The sequence below is a fragment of the Pelodiscus sinensis genome, chromosome 17 (assembly GCF_052426305.1).
Source record: "Pelodiscus sinensis isolate ZL-2025 chromosome 17, ASM5242630v1, whole genome shotgun sequence".
NCBI lineage: Eukaryota > Metazoa > Chordata > Testudines > Trionychidae > Pelodiscus > Pelodiscus sinensis.
The window spans coordinates 33117338-33135000 of NC_143068.1; the positions used below are offsets into that span (position 1 = coordinate 33117338).

The window sequence follows — 17663 nt, forward strand, 5'->3', positions numbered from 1 at the left end:
TGCAGGGATCGGCCTCGCAGCATCCAGCCTGGTCTCATTTTCTCCCCTCGCCTTGCCTTGCCGGGCTGGGGCATGCCTCTGGCTAGCTCAGCTTGCTGCTTGGTTTCCTCCCCCACGGCGCAGGGTGCTAGATCTGCTGGGGGAGGGAGTGGTAAAGAAGGATACGCTGAATCTGACTGGAAAGGGGGGTGCTGGGAAGGATTTCTATTCATGAATTACTGAGATGCTGGGGAAGGCCAGGGTGTAACTCAAGGCTGTGGGGACGAGATTAACCCTTTCGTTAACTTTCTCACGTTTGGTGAGGAGCAGGACAGCTGCCCCCTTGGAACCTTCTAAGCTTTGTCTCGGTGCTTGCGTTCTGGGCTCACCTCTCCTCTTTTATCAAGAAGCCTGTGGGAGGATTTGGTGACCTGGAAATGAGGGATGGATGGGATTAGCTTGAGCCAGGCGTGGCCCGTGGACGTTTGCCACCGAGCACTCCTCTGCCGGTGCGCCTCACGTCCGACTCCGCTCTGACCAGCGGCTTTGGGGCACCAGCTCGTTAGCCGCTACGCTGAGCCCAGCAGGGTCGCTTTGGTGCAAGTCGCTGAATTGTGACCACACCCATTGCTCGCGCATGCACCCTCGTTTCCAGGCGTGGTCATGCGTGCGTGTAGAGCTCCAGCGCTGTAACCCTCCCTCCCTGGCATGCACCCTCGTTTCCAGGCGCGGTCATGCGTGCGCGTAGAGCTCCAGCGCTGTAACCCTCCCTTTCTGGCATGCACCCTCGTTTCCAGGTGCGGTCATGCGTGCGCGTAGAGCTCCAGCGCTGTAACCCTCCCTCCCTGGCATGCACCCTCGTTTCCAGACGCGGTCATGCGTGTGCGTAGAGCTCCAGCGCTGTAACCCTCCCTTTCTGGCATGCACCCTCGTTTCCAGACGCGGTCATGCGTGTGCGTAGAGCTCCAGCGCTGTAACCCTCCCTTTCTGGCATGCACCCTCGTTTCCAGACGCGGTCATGCGTGTGCGTAGAGCTCCAGTGCTGTAACCCTCCCTTTCTGGCATGCACCCTCGTTTCCAGGCGCAGTCATGCGTGTGCGTAGAGCTCCAGCGCTGTAACCCTCCCTTTCTGGCATGCACCCTCGTTTCCAGGCGCAGTCATGCGTGTGCGTAGAGCTCCAGCGCTGTAACCCTCCCTCCCTGGTGCTTCACAGTTTTCTGTTCTTCAGCTTTCGTACTTGCCAGGAGCATTGAACAAACCCTGGGCCTGCCTATATAGGGTAGGTCAGCAGGTAGTACAAGCTCCGCCTGAGAAGCTTGCTTGGGCAGGTGCACCAAGCACAAGAGGCAGAGGAATGGGAACCGGACCTTCGCAAGAGCAAGGAGCCCTGTGGCACCTCAAAGACTAACAGATTTATTTGGGCATCCGCATTCAAAGGCCACAGGACTCCTCGGAGTGAATCTGCATTTGCAAAACCACGGCTGCCCTGAGACCTCAGCAGGGGCGTTTCTATAGCAATTATCTCCTGAGAGTGGGAGGAATTCGTATTTCTCGTGATTAAATGGATCCACGATGGATGTGCATAATGGCAAACGTTGTAAATTATTGTGAAAGTGACCATTAAAAAAATAGGAACATGTCATTTGACCCTTTCTAATGTGGTGCCTGGAACTGTCCACGTACATTTGTTGACTAACAGCCAGCTTCTGGTCTTTGGGGGAGCGTTGCTAGCAAGGCTGTTCTGCACAGGACACTCTTCGGCAATTTTGAGCCTTACTTCTATACCTGGGCAGTATTTGCTGTTCCACAGACGATGGGCCACTTTGAGTTGGGGATGGGCATGGATTGTTCAGTGCTGTAAGGGGTAATGTTTCATATTTCAGGGTAGGGATGTAAAATCCCGTTTCATGGGTTAAACCAGGTAACAGATTAAAAGGGGGGGGAGCTCCCCTGCCACAGGCTGGGACTGCTCCAGACAGCTGGAGTAGCCCCGTCTGTGACACACCCGGGCCTGCCACAGACAAGGGCTGGAACGTCCCTGTTTGCGGCAGATCCCATGGGGCTGGAGCAGCCTCCTGTTCACAGCAGACAGGAAGCTGCTGCGGTCCCCATGGACCCATTAAGGGGCGTTGTAGGCCATTACGGGGTGATATGTTCAGGTTCACCCGTTAACAGTCCACATCCCCATGTCAAAGTAGAGTGTCTGAGCATGAAAGGGGTTTTTCCCTCTAGCCAGGGTATCGCTGTACCTGCCTCATGCTAGGACGTTTGTCAGGTGGAATTTGGATCTCTCACTTGTCTGTCCCAAAAGAACCTGGCTGCTTGTGGCGTAAGGCCACCAAATGGAAAGTCTTGCCACCTCTTGCATTTTGGGGAGAGGCACAGGTAATCAGCTGGGTGCAGTCCTCCTGGATGCAAGTGTCTGAGAGGAACTAGAGGGGTTTAGTAAAGGAAGATGCTTGGAAGATAAATAAATTACCCACTTCCCCTCTGCTAGCAAGTGGTAGTTTTACAAGAAAACCGAAGCAGGAAGCAAGCTTTCCTCCTCCGTCTCCGGGTGGCTCTGCTGTCTCAGCTAATTCACCCAGGGTTGTGAAATGCGTGTCAGCGAGTCTGTGTGATTCAGATTGTAGTGCGGCAGGTGGAGATTGCTCCCATTCTGCCGCACAACTGTAGCCTGGTTTGTATGAGAACTCTTGAAATCTCACGTGCAGTGACAGGTCTGTTATTTGGGGCAAGTGGGCCCAGGGAAGCTGGGTTGGTTTAAGACCATGTTGCCCGGCAGCTTTTGCCATTGTGAAAAGTGTATTACATCTCCAAACCAGAGGGTGGCATTGCTGCAGAGTTTTTTAGTGGGAGGCATCTCTGTCCTTAAACTGCCCACGAGCTTTTAGCTCTTAATATCCAAGGAGCTTTGCAAGGCTTAACTCTCAACACACGCATTTATGGAGCTTGGTTTAATATGCTCCGTTGTCATCTTGCTCCGCTAATTCTGCTCCTCTCAGGTTTTCCTATTAATTTGTAGGCCGTGCCTTGCGGTAGCTTTGGTCAGACATGTAGCATCTTAGAACACTAGAACTGGAAGGGATCTCAAGAGGTCATCGAGTCCAGTCCCCTGCCCTCACGGCAGGACCCAGCACTGTCTAGACCATCCCTGCCAGGTGTCTGTCCAACCTGCTCTTAAATATCTCCTGTGATGGAGATTCCACAACCTCCCTAGGCAATTTAACCAGTGTTTAATCACCCTGAAGTTAGGAAGTTTTTCCTAATATCCAACCTAAGCCTCCTTTGCTGTGGCTTAAGCCCATTGCTTTCTTGTCCTATCTTCAGATATCAAGGAGAACAATTCCCCCCCCCCCCTCCTTGTAACACCCTTTTAGATACCTGAAAACAGCTCTCATGTCCCCTCTGTCTTCTCCTTTCCAAACTAAACAAGCCCAATTCTTTCAGTCTTCCCTCACAGCTCCTGTTCTCTAGACCTTTCATCATTCTTGTTGCTCTTCTCTGGACCCTCTCCAATTTCTCCACATCTTTCTTGAAATGTGGTGCCCAGAACTGGACACAATACTCCAACTGAGACCTAATCAGCGCAGAGTAGAGCGGAAGAATGACTTCTTGTGTCTTGCTCACAACGCACCTATTAATACCTCCCAGAATCCTGTTTGCTTTTTTTTTTGCGCAAAAATGTCACACTGCTGACTCATATTTAGTTTGTCCAGTTCATTTTGAATTCTGACCCTATCCTCCAAAGCAGTTGCAACCCCTCCCAGCTTGGTATCCTCTGCAAACTTAATAAGCGTCCTCTCTATGCCAATATCTAAACCAGTGTTTCCCAATTGGTGCTCCGCGGAACGCTGGGGTTCTGCGGAGCAAAACGAGGGGTTCCGCGAGGAGCCGGCACTCCCCGACCCCCTCTGAAAAAGAGAGAGAGAGAGAGCTGGCTAGCCAGCAGAGGCATGGGCAGCGAGTTGTGTGGGCTTGTGGTACCCATGCTCCCGCAATATCTGGAGCTGGTCCCGACCCCGTGCGCGCGTCCTCCCAGCCCGGCCCCAGAGCGTCTCTCCCCCGGACCTGGAACCGGACCCGTCCCTGCCATGTGCAACCTTCCCTGAGCTCCCCCTGGCTGGCTGCTGCTGCCCTGCGCAGCGCGCTCAAACCAGCAGGTGGAGAGACGCCCGGGCATGACATAATGTCACTGCCCGGGATTTTAAACTTGCTGGGCGCCGTGATGCACCGCATGGCTGAGTTGCGGCTTCGGAGTCCGGGGACAGAGCACAGACTCTGGCCCCACAAAGTGGAAGGAAGGGAAGGGGCTTGTGCAGAGGGAAAGGGGAAGGGCTGAGAGAGGAAGGTGCTTGTGCGGAGACGGAGGGGAAGGGGAAGGCACCAAAGGGACAGGGGTGGAGGAGAGACAAATGGCAGGGGGCAAGCACAGACAATAAGGAAAAGGGCAGGAGGAGAGGTGTCAGTGGGAGGGGGACAGGGTGATGCTGGGAGGGGAGAGGGGAAGGGCATTGGGGGCTAGAGGGGTGAGAGAAGGCTTGAAAGAAGGGGTGGGCATGAGGAAGGCTGGGATGGAGCAAGTCATGTGAGAGGGCACGGGGGCATGAGGGGAACAGGGGCAGAGGGTGGTGAGGGGTGGGCATCAGGGAAAAATGGAGCAAAGGGGGCAGGGGAAGTGAGGGAAGGGGGAGGCACCAGGAGGGGGCAGGGGTAAGAGAAGGTGCAGGTGCCAGGGGATTCTGGGCAGACACCTGCCCAGTGGAGGGACCAGCACCAGAGGAGAGACGCAGGGCAGGGGTGTAGAGGGAGGTGTTAGAAGAGGGGATGAGGAGGGGTAGCTCACATGATCAGAGTGGGGCTACTGGAGAAGCGGGCACAGGGGGGAGAGAAGGGCTGGTGGAGGGGAGCAGGTTGCAGGAGGGCTGAGGACAGTGAGAAGAGCAGGAGTCAGGACAGCAGAGGAGGGTGAGGAGTCGGGGGACAGCAGGCACCAGGGAAAAGGTCGAGGTTTAAAAATATTTATTAATATCTTGGGTGGCACATCCAAACAAGCCACATGAACTCAATACTGGTGCACAACACAATTTATTTTGCTCATGTGAAGAAACTCTTAGGCTATGTCTACACTGGTGCTTTCTTGTGCAAGAACACATCCACTCTTCCATGTGCGAGCTGTGCTTTTGCACAAGAGCATCTATGGCAGTGTGGACACTCTCTTGCCCAAGAAAGTGCCGGTGGCCATTTTAACCATAGGGCTTTCTTGCCCAAGAAATTCATGTTGCCTGTCTACACTGGCCTCTTGCGCAAGAATAGTTGCCCAAAAGGGCTTATTCCTGAGTGGGAGCATCGTAGTTCTTGCGGAAGAAGCCCTGATTTCATACTTGAGAACGTCAGTTTACTTGCGCAAGAACACACGGCCAGTGTAGACAGGCAGCAAATTTTTGCGCAAGAGCGGCCGCTTTGGGGCAAGACCGTGCCAGTGTAGACACAGCCAAGGGGAGGGAGGGAGGCAGGGGCAGGGAATCAGCACTGGCTCAGCATGTCTACATGGTTTGGAGGAAGGTGCAGGGAAATTGAGCTCAGCTGGGTTGCAGAGTGGGGAGGTCTGGGGAGCTGGGCTGGGCGGTGGGGTGGGGCAGGGTGTGTGTGTGTGTGTGTGTGTGTGTGTGTGTGTGTGTGTGTGTGTGTGTGTGTGTGTGTGTGTGTGTGTGTGTGTGTGTGTGTGTGTGTGTGTGTAGCTCAGTTTGACTGCAGGAGGAGGGAGGTGCCAGGAACCGGGGCTGGACTCAAGGGGAGGGAGGGACAGGGAATCGGCTCTTAGCTCAGCAGTTTTGTGGGGCTTGGAGGAGGTGCAGGAAACGGGGATCAGCTGTGCTGTGGGGGAGGCATGCAGGGAACCAGTGCAGGGCTCAGCTGTGCTCAGCTGGGCTGAGGTGGATGGGGGAGGGCATACAGAACAGACAGGCAGCTCAGCTGGGCTGGGAGGGGCTGCAGGGAACTGGTGCTGCACTCCCTTGGATTGTGAGGGATGGTTTTGGGGGAAGTGCAGGGAACCAGCAGGGGTGGGCAGCTTAGTTCGGTTGCAGGGGATAGAGGTGCAAAGAAGCCTAGTGGGGAAGGGGGGGGGGGGATCAGGAGCCCTGAAATGACCTTCCCTGGTCCAAAAATTCCTCATCTGGGACCAGTCATGTTTAGAGGGTGCCAGATCAGGGAGGTCCAACTCCTACCCAAGTCCCCTCCTCGCACCCTCCCTCGTAGCCGGACACCCTACATCCAGCCTGCTTCTGCACCCTACCTACCACCCGGACCTTGTCCCCTTCTGCCCCCCAGCTCCCTCCCAGATCCTGCACCCCATCCCTATCCTGCTCCTTGGCAGCCCTGCCATCCACCCTAGCACTGCCCTGGCCCCAGCACCTTGCCTCACACCCCAGGACTCAGCACCGCCCTGGCCCCGGCCCCAGTCCCAGCACCCTGCCATCCACGCTAGCACCCAGCAGCACCCTGTTCCTTATCCCAGCACCCTGTCACCCACCCCAGTGCCCAGCAGGACCATGTCCCTGACCCCAGCACCCTGCCACCTGCCTGTCCCAGCACCTTGCCCCAGCACCCTGCCACCTGAGCCAGCATCCTTCCACCCAGCAGCACCCTCTCCGCAGCCCCAGCACCCACTAGCACTCTGTCCCCTACCCCCACCAGCACATTTGGGACCACATTAGTGAGGCTTGGGGGTTTTTGGAGGAGCTTTTTTGGGGGTTTTTTGCATCTCACGTGTGTGGCCCCAACTGACTTTTCTGTGGGTCAGTGACCTTTGACTCAAAACAGGTTCCTCACCCCTCTCACATATAAAGACAATGCTAAACCTTTTGTGTTTGACATAGTATTTTATTTAAAAATGAAGCCTGGCCAACAAGCCCCCAGTTGGGACCAAGCCCCCATTTCACTGCAGCATCATAACACTCCTGCACCACCTGACCCCAAATCTGAGCCTGCCATACACTGGAACCCCCTGTCCTGAGCCTCTTACATCCCCACACTCCTGCATCCCCACATCCTCAGTCTTCTGCCAGAACACTCCTCCACCAGCCACACATCACAAATCTGTGTCCTGAGCCCATCAGACTCACAAACTTCTTGCCCTGAGTCCCTCACATATCCAGCCCAAACTCCTGCACCCTCACATCCACAAGCCCTGGCTTGCTCAGCACCCCAACCTTCCACCTGAGCCCAACACTCCCCAGCCTGGAGCCCCCTCCCCGAGTCAACAGCCCCTTCTCCTGCATCCAAATTCCCTCCCAGAGCTTGTACTTCTCACCCCTTCCCACCCCCAAATCCCTCATTCCCACCCCACACCTCACTCTCACTAGGTTGAGACAGGTATAAGGGCTGGGGAGAGCAAGTGATGGAGAGGAGGCGAACAGAGCGGATGAGGCCTCACAGAAAGGAGATGGGGGGGAGTCTTGGGGAAGGAATGTGAATTTCATGAATTGATGGGTCCCTCTCTCCTCCCCTTTTTTTTCCCTTGACAAACCTAGGGGTTCCTTGAAATTTTGAAAAGCTGAAAAGGGTTCCTCAGCCAAATAAAATTGGGAAACACTGATCTAAACCATTGATGAAGATATTGAACAGAACCAGTCCCAAAACAGACTCCTGCTGAACTCCCTTCCAGCATGGCAGTGAACCATTCATAACTACTCTGAGAACGGGTATCCAGCCAGTTATGTACCTGCCTTACAGTAGCCCCAGCTCGGTTGTAGTTGCACAGTTTATTGATGAGAAGACCATGCGAGACCATATGACATGCCTTACTATCTTGCACTTATTTGCCAGAGCAGAGTAGTGAAAATGTAGTTAGCCTGGATATGTATCTTCTGTAGCTGCTACTGTGACGCAGCAGGGCTGGCTGAATGGCCTGGAGAGCCAGTACGTAGCATGTTCCTGACTGAATCTTGTCTCCTTCAATAGACTGTATTAATAATAGAGAGAGGAGAATTAGCGAGGCTTATTGCTCTGTTGATAGGGAAGTTAAATATACACCAGAGTGGAGGAACGTGAAAGATAAAGCAGAAAGAGCCAGCAAATGCATCATGGTTCTTTCACGTGGGGTGGTGAGTTGCCTTGTTTAACCTACTATTTCAGGACTGACTTGCTTCTCTCTGAACTACTCCTTGCAGGGGAGGGAGAGAATTCTCATCTCTGCAGCTGCCTGCTGTTGGGATGTCTGTTAGTTAGCACAGACATCCTTCTGGGGCCAAAAATACCTTTTTCTTGCACTTGGGTCAGTTCAGTGGTCTGAGGTTGGGCTTCTCTTTGTGGGACTGCAGTTCGTGTTCTGCCATTTGTCTGTGTGGGAGGCTAATCTGTGCCACAGTGATAAAACCAATGAGTCAGCGGCTTCCTTTCCTTTTAAAAACATCTTTCAGACACTGTTTGTATTTCTTATTAAAGTAACCACTTTCCTCTCTCCCGGCTCCCAGGCAGAGTGCTGCCTGCATTTCTTGTGCTTTAGAATGCACCCTGCACTTGGCAGAATCTCACTTCTCATGTTGGAATTTATACCTCTCGGTTTCTGCCTAGTTTTTTGTGTGTTTGTGATCGAGACAGCGGGGGCGTATTGGGAGGGAGGGATGGCGCTGCATGTAACTGGGAGGGTTAACCAAAGAGCCTCTTTCCATGTGTCCAGGAAGCTTGTACCTCCCCTCGGAGGTGCCGCTAGGGATATTAGATAGCGTGTCATTGAATAGCTGTGAAACCGCATCCAACCTTGGTGGTTATACAACTATTCGATAGTTCCTGGGCAGCCAGTGTGTTTCCAGCGCCACTCTGATAGCAGCAGCACAGGGCGTTAGGCAGGAGCTGGTCCATGAGGGGAGCCAGTTCAAAACACCAGTACCCCGTGCGGCCTGGATGCCTGGTGCCCTGTGTTCCTCCCTTTGATACACAGGTGGCAGCCGCCCCTGTCCATGGGGGGGGGCCAAGCTCCCCGCAGACGGGCTGCTGCCACAGACCAGCCTCTGACTGCAGGGAGCCCAGGCTACTGTGGACAGAGGCTGCTCCACGGCAGCTTCCCCTCCACCCTCCTCCACACTGCTGCCTCTGATAGGGGGAGGTGGCACCGTGGAGCTGGTCTTAGGGGTAACCAGCTCCCCCCAGCACCAATTCCTGCCTGCCCCCCCCCCTCGTTACCTCTGTAGGAGGCAGCAAGGGAGGCAGTCGGGTCTACAGAGCCAGCCTGCTTGAAAGCTGGCTCCCCGCGCATCTCGGCTCCAGCCTGTCCCCCTCCGCGCTGCTGCCTCTCTACAGTTACCTTTCAGCAGGGCGTGTTTTCTGTTCTCTTCAGCATGGAACCAGAAGGACTTTTCAAGGGTTTGATGATCAAGTAGCAGCTCGTCTCTTTTGTTCGGCAATAATCAGCCGTGTTTAGCTTAGGCGTGTGAAAATCTCCTGCTCGTTAAGACCCTAGCACAGCACAGCCCCAAGAACTAGACTCTGGCTTTCCTGGGGCTGCCTTCCTTATGTTTCTTATCTCTGTGCAGCATTACAAATGTAAACAGGCCATCAAAGCAATGCCCTTCCCACGATGCAATGGAAGCTCTGTGGCTGATGGCCTTTTGGCTCTTCTAAACTAGAGCTTCTTTATAAGCTTCACCTCCTGGACGCTGAATTCACACCCTCATTGCTCAGTTGCTGTAGAAAACCAGCTGGGGGTGAGTGCACGCATGCAGAGGGCCCGAGCCAAAGTCCATTGAGGTCAGTGGAAAGAGTCCTCCTACCTGCCGCAGGTTTTGGATCGGGCCCTTTAAGCAAAAGCAGCATGTTTACACAAGTCGGCAGCCGTGTGGATGTTCACAGGCCGGTGTGAAGGAAAACAATGCCCCCCCGCCCCCAACAGATACCCGCTGTTTCTAGTAGACAAGTGAAACCCCTCAAAATTAAGCTCCCAAATTTTAAACACCTTAAACTACAAGGTAATTTTAAAACAAAGTCATTTCTCCTTCACTCTCTAGCACAGCCCCGAGTTCAGAACTCTGGGTTTCCCTTCTCCCCCTGGGCTCCTGTGCATGGCCTCTCCCCTCGCATCCAGTGATGAGCTGGGGGAAGAAAAGTCCAGGAACAGACTCTTCGTGTGAACATCCTTCCTCCCCCCGGAGGATGTGCAGCACGATCCAGCTGCTTTGCCAGAGGGACCGATTTTGGCTGGCAGCGGGTTACAACTCTCTGCAGCGTTGATTGCAAAGGAAATGAAACATCCCCTTGTCCGAGCAAAAGGCGGCAGAATTGTACCGAACCCGCCCGGATTGCGGGACTCACCCCCTGCTCCCAAAGCAGGGTCGGGGTGTCCGGTCCCAATGTCAGGGAGAGGGTGGGGCCAGGTGTCCTGACATAGCAGTGTGAGTTCACTGATTGGCTCCTGCCCACAGTTTAGGACAGAGCTGATTGGATTCCATTGAGAGCCCTGGTTTTCAGTGATGGCGGGTGTTGAAATCAGACACACATGGGTGCTGTGCCCGAGACCCTGGTGCCGGACAGAAGTGTTCCCACTCCTCGTTCCCGTGCCGGAGTGGAATGAGTTTTGGGGTGTGCATCAGTGCGACATGTCACCTTCCTGTTGGCGCGCAGCCCAACATTTGTGGGGCGGGAGGGGGGCCAAGAGCCCCCAGCTCTCTGTGCTGTCACCAGGCCCCGGGAACCACATGCTGGTGCAGGCTGTGCAGTCGCTTTCGCCGCAACGCTGTCTGGCTAAGCTGCGCGGCCTTCTCGCTAAGCCCCGCACAAGGGCTCAGAGCGGCAGAGATCTCTCCCCAGGCCCTAAAGCTGCCGCAGCCGGCAAAGAGGAAAGTCGCGCCCTTCCCTGCTGACCCCACCACTGAGGCAGAGGGATCCCCCCTCACTAGGGAGCTGCCCAGGTAAGTCCGAGCACCAACCCTACACCCTTCAGGGCCCGCCAGCCCTGAGCAACCTCCCGCCCCCCTCCCTATAAGCACCTCAAAGTACGATGTCACAGCATGGAGATGGCGGCAGCAGAGACGGCCAGCACCAGCCCGGCTGCAATGGGAGCTGCAGCAGGTGAGTTACTGCTTGGTTCCTCACCCCCTTACAAAGGCACCTCTGAACGCTGGCTCTTCGCTGAGCTGGCACGGCTGCCTTGGAGGGAGAGGGCTGAGGCGGCGTTGGCCTGTCACGCTGCAGGGTGAGACACTGAGGCAAAGGACGCCGCCCAGTCCACGCTGGGGGTGATGGCTCCTCGTGAGAGGCCTCTGAATCGGAGTCTGGGTGTTTCCCCAAATTTAAAACTCGGCTCCTTTTCCTTTTTTGTTCAATTTTCTTTGCTAGACCCAGACTTGGAGCATGCCAGGTGGGAATTAAAGCGTCTTAGAGGCGCCAGGGCTGCTGTGTAATTTTCTCGGAGAACTGGGTGGAGCCTCAAGCGGGTTCAGTCTTGTATTGCTCTAGACACCGGTTCCTGGACGTCTGGATGGAGAGCCCAGCAACCGACGCTTTTCAACTCCTCTCCGTTAGCGCCGCTTGGATCGGACTTTCAGCCCGGTGCATGCACAATGTGCTCATTTGTTTTGTCCGTCTTCCAGGCAGGGGTGCGGCAACCGTGCAAACCCCCCCAGAGTCGTCAATTGGAATTGAGATGCGCAATGGCGATAACTGGGGGCGTAAATCAGACCTGGAGTGGTGCTGGTACAACGGCAAAGAGCTGAGCCTTTCCCTTTACACCTTTCCCAAGCAGCTGGGTATCTTTACGCTGGTTTCTGCCCTTCAGTTTCCCTGAGGAAGGAAAACAAGTCTGAAGTTCTCCGGCGTCTGCTAAGGGTTGAGTTCGGAATCAGCTAAGTAATGCATGTGTCAAAGCTTATGCTGGTAAGTCATTGATGTAAAAGACAATTACAGTGACTGAAAAGCATTAAATCGTTCTTGCAGCTGACGGAACGTGCTTTCTGTCATCTACAACGCAAGCTGCCCCTCGCCTGGCAGACACAGCACCTGCACTTGTATTTCCCTCCTCCACTAAGCAACACATTCATCACCCACATTCCATTAAGGATTCTGCTGCAGCTATGGGAAGAAATCGCAGCTTCCTATCTCTGGTGGGGCAAGGAGGAATGCGCCTTCCTGGGGCTGGCAGGTGTAATTTAGCTAAGGCTGCCACTGAGTTCGCTGCCAAGAAATTCGAGTTCCTGGACTCAAGATGTTTCGATTGTCAGGATTCCTCTGCAATAACCAGCCCCTCTACTTCGCTGCAACCTGAGCAAAGCTGCTTAATGAGCTCTCTGGAGCTCCTTCAATAGCGCATTCCTGAAGCATGAGCTGCCTTGAAACCTGTTGGAGAGCTACTTTTCTGTGGTCCCGAAACACTCTGCTTTGAAGGTGACGCATGGCACTTCTGTAGTGGGGGCAGGAAACTTGGTTTCTTTAAGGGTCTGTCGACACTGAGATTAGGTTGAAGTTGTTAAGGTTGATTTTCCAGCACACGAGGTGCATGTTCTCAGTGGGCTCATGAGGCCAACAAAGCATCCCCAGTAGCAGGGCTGCCTTTGACTGAACAGCAATGCACTGTGGGGTAGTTCCTGCTGCCCCTTTGCATTCTGGGGTAGGCTCCCAGTGCCTAAGGGGCCGAAAACATTGCTGCAGGTAGTTCTGGGAACATGTAGCCAACCTCTCGTCTCTCCCGGCTTGAAAGCAACGGCGAGCAATTTTTTCACATCCTCTTTTCCCTGGTTATCCGTCTAGATGCCATAGCAGGACGAACATGGATCCTGCTCAGCTTCAAACTCCTGTGGCAAGTATTGCAAACACCTCCCGCCTTGCCCGAGCAAGGAAGAATGTGGGGAGGCCATGACCACAAAACTGCATGAAACCGTTAAATGGAGCAATTGGCGTAGGCTGGCGACAGTTTGTCCCGCTGACACAGTCGAGCGGTGATTCTGGTCCCATGAGACAGGCACAGCTGGGTGGGACTGCATGCTTTGCAGCTAGGAATCTATGCCCAATGGCTGCAAAACTTTCACATGCGTAAGGCCACTTTCACTGAGGGTCGTGAATTGTTCTCCCCAGCCTGCTGCACAGCAACACCAGAATGAGACCCGCTCTCATAGCTAAGACGTGAGTGGCAATAGCTTGCAACACCAGACAGCTACGGATAAGTCGGGAATCAATTTGGAGGGGGTAAATCTACAGGGGGGGGTTGCTGTGATCCAAGTCGCCAGGGCAATCCACTGCCCTTCTGCTAGGAAGGGTAGTGACTCTGGGAAACATGGTGGGGGGGGGGGCCTAGAGGTGGAACGCACGCCCCTATCTTGGCACCAGACTGCCCTTGCAAAGAACATAAACCGCAAGGGAGACTTCTCGCTGGTGTTGCAGGTGCTGGGGGATCACCAAGGCTGCTTCGCTGATACCAGCGTGGGATGGTCGGGAAAGGTGCATGACGTGCACATCTGCAGGAACTCCCGCCTCTTCAGAAAGCTGAGACCTGGAACTTGCTTCCCAGACTGGAAAATTAGCAGTGGAGACAGCGAAATGTCAGTAGTGAACCTTGGAGACCCCGCCTACCTTGGCTCCAGTGGCTCGCGAAGCCGTACGCAGGAGGCCTTGACAGCAGTCAGGAGCAGTTTGACTCCAGGCTGAGCATGTGCAGAGTGGTAGGTGGAACGTGCTTTTGGCCGTCTGTTGACTCGGTTAGATCTCAGCAAAAGCAACATTCCTGTTGTTGTGGCTGTTTGCTGTGTGCTCCATAATATCTGTGCAAGTAAGGGGGGGGAGTTTCTGGTGGGGTGGGGGGTTGAGGCAGATTACCCAGCTGCCATAGACCCGAGCAATAAGAAGAGCACATCCTAGGGCACTGTGGCTTTGAAACCCTACCCCTCCCCAGTGTCCTAGGGCCAGGAGGAGGGCAGGTGGGTTCAGCACAGGGTGCAGAGGGACTTGGTGCTCCAGATGCTTTTCCTGCACCTCTGCCAGGTGCCTCAGCAGCTCTGTTTGCTCCCCTGTGAGAGTCAAGATCTTATTCGTGTTCCCTGCATGCTCCCCTCTCCTCTGCTACTCTGGGTGTGGAATCTGCAATATTGTTCTCCTCCATACATTGAATTGCACCCATCGGTGTATGTGGATTGCATTTGCTCATTAAACATCCCAGCCCGAGTATGGGTTTTTTCCATTCTGGTCTCTGATAGCTGAAGAGCTGGAGGACCTGGGTAACAGACTCGCTGTTGCAGCTGCATCGAGGGGGCAAAGGGGTAGATCCAAGATGCACTGTGGCATGCAGAAGCTAATCTCTTACCGTGAATGCAGCTCTGGGTACACAAAGGCAAGTGTTATGTAGAAGGGCAAAGATCTCTTGTAAGCAGGTACAAGATCCACAAGCCCTGTATGGAGCAGCTGCAGTCGATTTCCTGGCAAGCACGATAAGCCTCAGGTTGGGGTTCTTGCTCTTTTGCTTCCACTTTAACAGTGGCTGCAAAGTGCAATCCTTGGTTATGCAACCGGCTGCTTGTGTTTACGAGGGGCCCTCCAAAAGGGTGTGGGACAGCCAGGCGCGTGAGTTCTGCCTGCACAGGTTCCGCTCTCCACACAGCAGTGAGGTCCAGGATCTCCTGCATGCTCCATGCTGGCGCTCATGGGTGACCCTGGCCGTTAAGTCGGGCGTGTTGCTCAGGTGTGCTGCCTGCTCTGAGGTCTGCTGACCAAATGGGAGATGAAAGGCAAGTTTTCCTGGGGCTTCTCCTGTATGCCTCAGAGCAGCAGAGTTCACAGCCCTGCCCAGAGCGGTCATATTGTGGCACAGTACGACACTTCCCCGAGTTCAAAAGCTCGACTTTAACAGTGCTGCATCTGCACTGTCCTCAAGTCGACCGTGAAAGGTGGATTTTAGCGTTACTGCTCCGCGAGGAGGCATTCCGACATTGACTTGAACCATCCTTCAAGTTGTCGGCCTGGGCGTGGTGATATAGATTCATTGTTTAAAGAGTTGACCCAAAACATCTGTTTGACCTAAACTCATAGTCTAGACAAGGCCTAAGACTGGGCCGGCTTCCGAGAAGCAGAAAGAGAGTCTGGTCTACTCTGAGGGTTTCCACAATGACAATGCGTAACAGCAAGAGTGCAGGTTCCCTTCCCCAAATGTCTCTGTAACAAACAGGCCGAACCCAAGGCAAACGGGTGACGGCTGCAGCAAGTTCTCCCTTGAACTCTTGCCATTCACAGGTCACAGCCCCATGTGCAAGGCCTCCCTATACCTCTGAGTGCCAGCTGCTGCTCTGGATGACGAGGTGGATCACTCACCAAGTGCCCTTCTCCGTCCAGTCCCTCTGAGGTGCCTAGCATTGGCCTCGGAGAGATGGACGGCCCCAGTCTAGTTGGTCTTACGTTCGCTGCTTCGGGCAGCTGCCAGGCCTTCGTGCACAGCCTCGTTCAGCGCCCACAGCACCGAGAGCTCCCAGGAGTGGAATGGCAGAAGAAGTCGGTGGGGGTTTCTTAAAATTGCTGCCCCAGACACAGCCTGTCAAAGCAGAGCCTGGGTCTGCGTGACCACAAGCCACCTCTTCCCTACACTTGATGCGCGGTGACGTGACGTGGATGGGGCTACAGCAAAAGGCCCTGAAAGCATCGAAGTGGAGTAACAGCAAAGCTTTCTGCCACGGCGGGGAATCAGCCACGCGGCGATGGACAGAGCTGGGCGGCGGGATACCCGCAACGCAAAGTCCCGTTTCCATGTGCGTAGGAGCAGGAACCCTGCTCCCCCGAAACCCGAGTCAGATTCGGCTCTGTGCCTCCCCAGCGTGTGCGGGCAGGTCCCCCATGACGCCTTTGGGAAACCTGGTCCCGCCTGGCTGTTTGGGAGTCGCCGTCTGTCCTGCCAGCGCAGATTCTGCACCGAAGGCGCCGCGCTCCAGCATGGGCGGAGACAGAGTTGGCTGCGACTGCTTGGGCTCCGGTACCTGAGCGATGCTGGGTCCCCAGGCGGTCAGGGAAGGGGGGGAGCTGGGTCCCAGCTCCTCTCCCCAGATAGAGAGTGAAGGTGGGTCTGAGCTGCCTGGAGGGAAGAGCCAAGCCCAAGGAGCTGGCATGGCCGGTGAGGGGGGTTAATGCTGGGCAAGACCGAACCCTGGGGCGCAGGCTGTGACACATGAGCCAGCGCCCCGAAGGGCCGAGCCCCACAGCCCTGCCCAGGGGCAGCTCTCCGCGCTGCTGCTGCCCCCACCTGGTCGGCCGCGTCTCCCCAGAGCCCGCCAGGCTCCTCCCCGAGGCTATTTCAGTCGCAGCCTCTGCCCCGTGCGAGCAGCCCCGCGGCTGCCCTGGGGCCGGGACGTGTCGGCGGCGCTGTCCAGCCTGCGGCGCGTTCGCTTCCTGGGCTGGAGGAGCAGCGCGCTGGGCACCATGCGGCCAGCGAGCCAGGCGGACTCGGAGAGCCCCGCGGGGGGCGCCCAGGCGGCGGGTTCGGGGCCCGCCCCGGTAAGTGTGGCCGGGCGGACCTGGGCGCGGGGGCCCAATGGCCGGGGGGCGCGGAGCGGGGGGGGAGCATCGTTCAGCGGATCCGCTTGCGGCGCAAGGCACCGTGGACAGGTCTGCGCCCGGGAGATAAGCGGGAGAGGAACCGGTACAAAGCCCGGGACCGAGCGGGGCTCCCAGCGGAGCTGCCCCGGGGCGCACCCCGCTCGGCGGTCCCCTGCCCTGCGAGCCGCCCGCTGTAGCTTGGCTGGGACCCGGGGGGCGAACGTGGCTGTCGCCAAACAAAAGGGAACTTCGTTCCCCTCGGCTGCTCCGACAGCTCGAGTCAAGGGACCTGCCCGGCTCCTCCCCCGCCGAGTAGCGGCCCCCGCGCGAGTGTATTTAGCACCAGGGGCTCTCCGGGCGGAACCCGCTTCCCCAGGGCGCTGCGCCCACGAACGCGCGCGGGACAGAGAGTTGCGAGTTGCGAGCGTCTGTGCGGGCCCCGGGACTTCTGGGGGCTTTAAGTTACAGACTAACCCCCCCCACACACACACACACCTTCCCCTAAACGTCCCCCCCCCCCCCCCCCCCCCGCTGTACAAGGCCGCGGGGCTGGATCCCTCCCGGGTCAGTGGGGATCAGGCTGCACGAATTCGCACTTCGTGTTATCACGAAGCCTCAGCAGGAAAAGGCGGAGCCCGCCTCTTATCAGAGATTCACTGGCGCGTGGGCGAGCCCCCAGAAACGTCAGGACTCCGACGTCTTGGCCAATATGCACCGGGCGAGGGGAGAAAACTCAGCCCGAGGTCTGTACACTGGAGAGCCCGGCCCCCGAGTGCCGAAGCAGCTGATCTCAGTGGCCAGCAGGGCCCCACCCTGGGAGGGGCAGGAACGGACGTTGCCTCAGCATCTCAGCCTTCCAGCAAAGCTGGGCGCCCCTCCCGGGAAAGTGTCCATAACGCGCCTCTCTCAGGAACGCGCGGAGATAGGGCGCAGGCCATGGATGCCAGCCCGAAGCAGCCTGCGGCCGGAGCTTGGGCTGGCTGGGGTCACGTTCCCCGGGCTGGAAGGAACTAGGGATGTAGGCGACTAATGGACTATCCGGTAAGCAAAAGCTTATGGGATAGTGACAGGCTAGGGGCTAGTTACATCCCCCCTTGCTCCCTCTATCAGAAAGAGGAAGCAAGGGGGGGTGGGGGGAGCCGGCTTAAAAGCTGGTTCCCTCCAGCTCCTGGGCGGGGCCAGG

At 56.1% G+C, this 17663-nt stretch overlaps 1 protein-coding gene across 2 annotated transcripts in view; it reads left to right on the forward strand.

Moving 5' to 3' along the window:
- The first annotated feature begins 16237 nt into the window (after positions 1-16237).
- The window catches only part of LOC102451690 (sodium-dependent lysophosphatidylcholine symporter 1-like), an 18312-nt gene continuing 16886 nt past the window's right edge, over positions 16238-17663 (forward strand). Inside the window, exon 1 of one of the 2 annotated variants that reach the window (XM_075900904.2) lies at positions 16238-16438. In XM_075900904.2, coding sequence (XP_075757019.2) covers positions 16364-16438 — 75 coding nt within the window. In that variant the 5' untranslated portion in view covers positions 16238-16363. Of the gene's footprint in view, positions 16439-17041; positions 17522-17663 lie in introns of those variants that run through there. The other variant, XM_089769760.1, reaches the window with a different exon arrangement.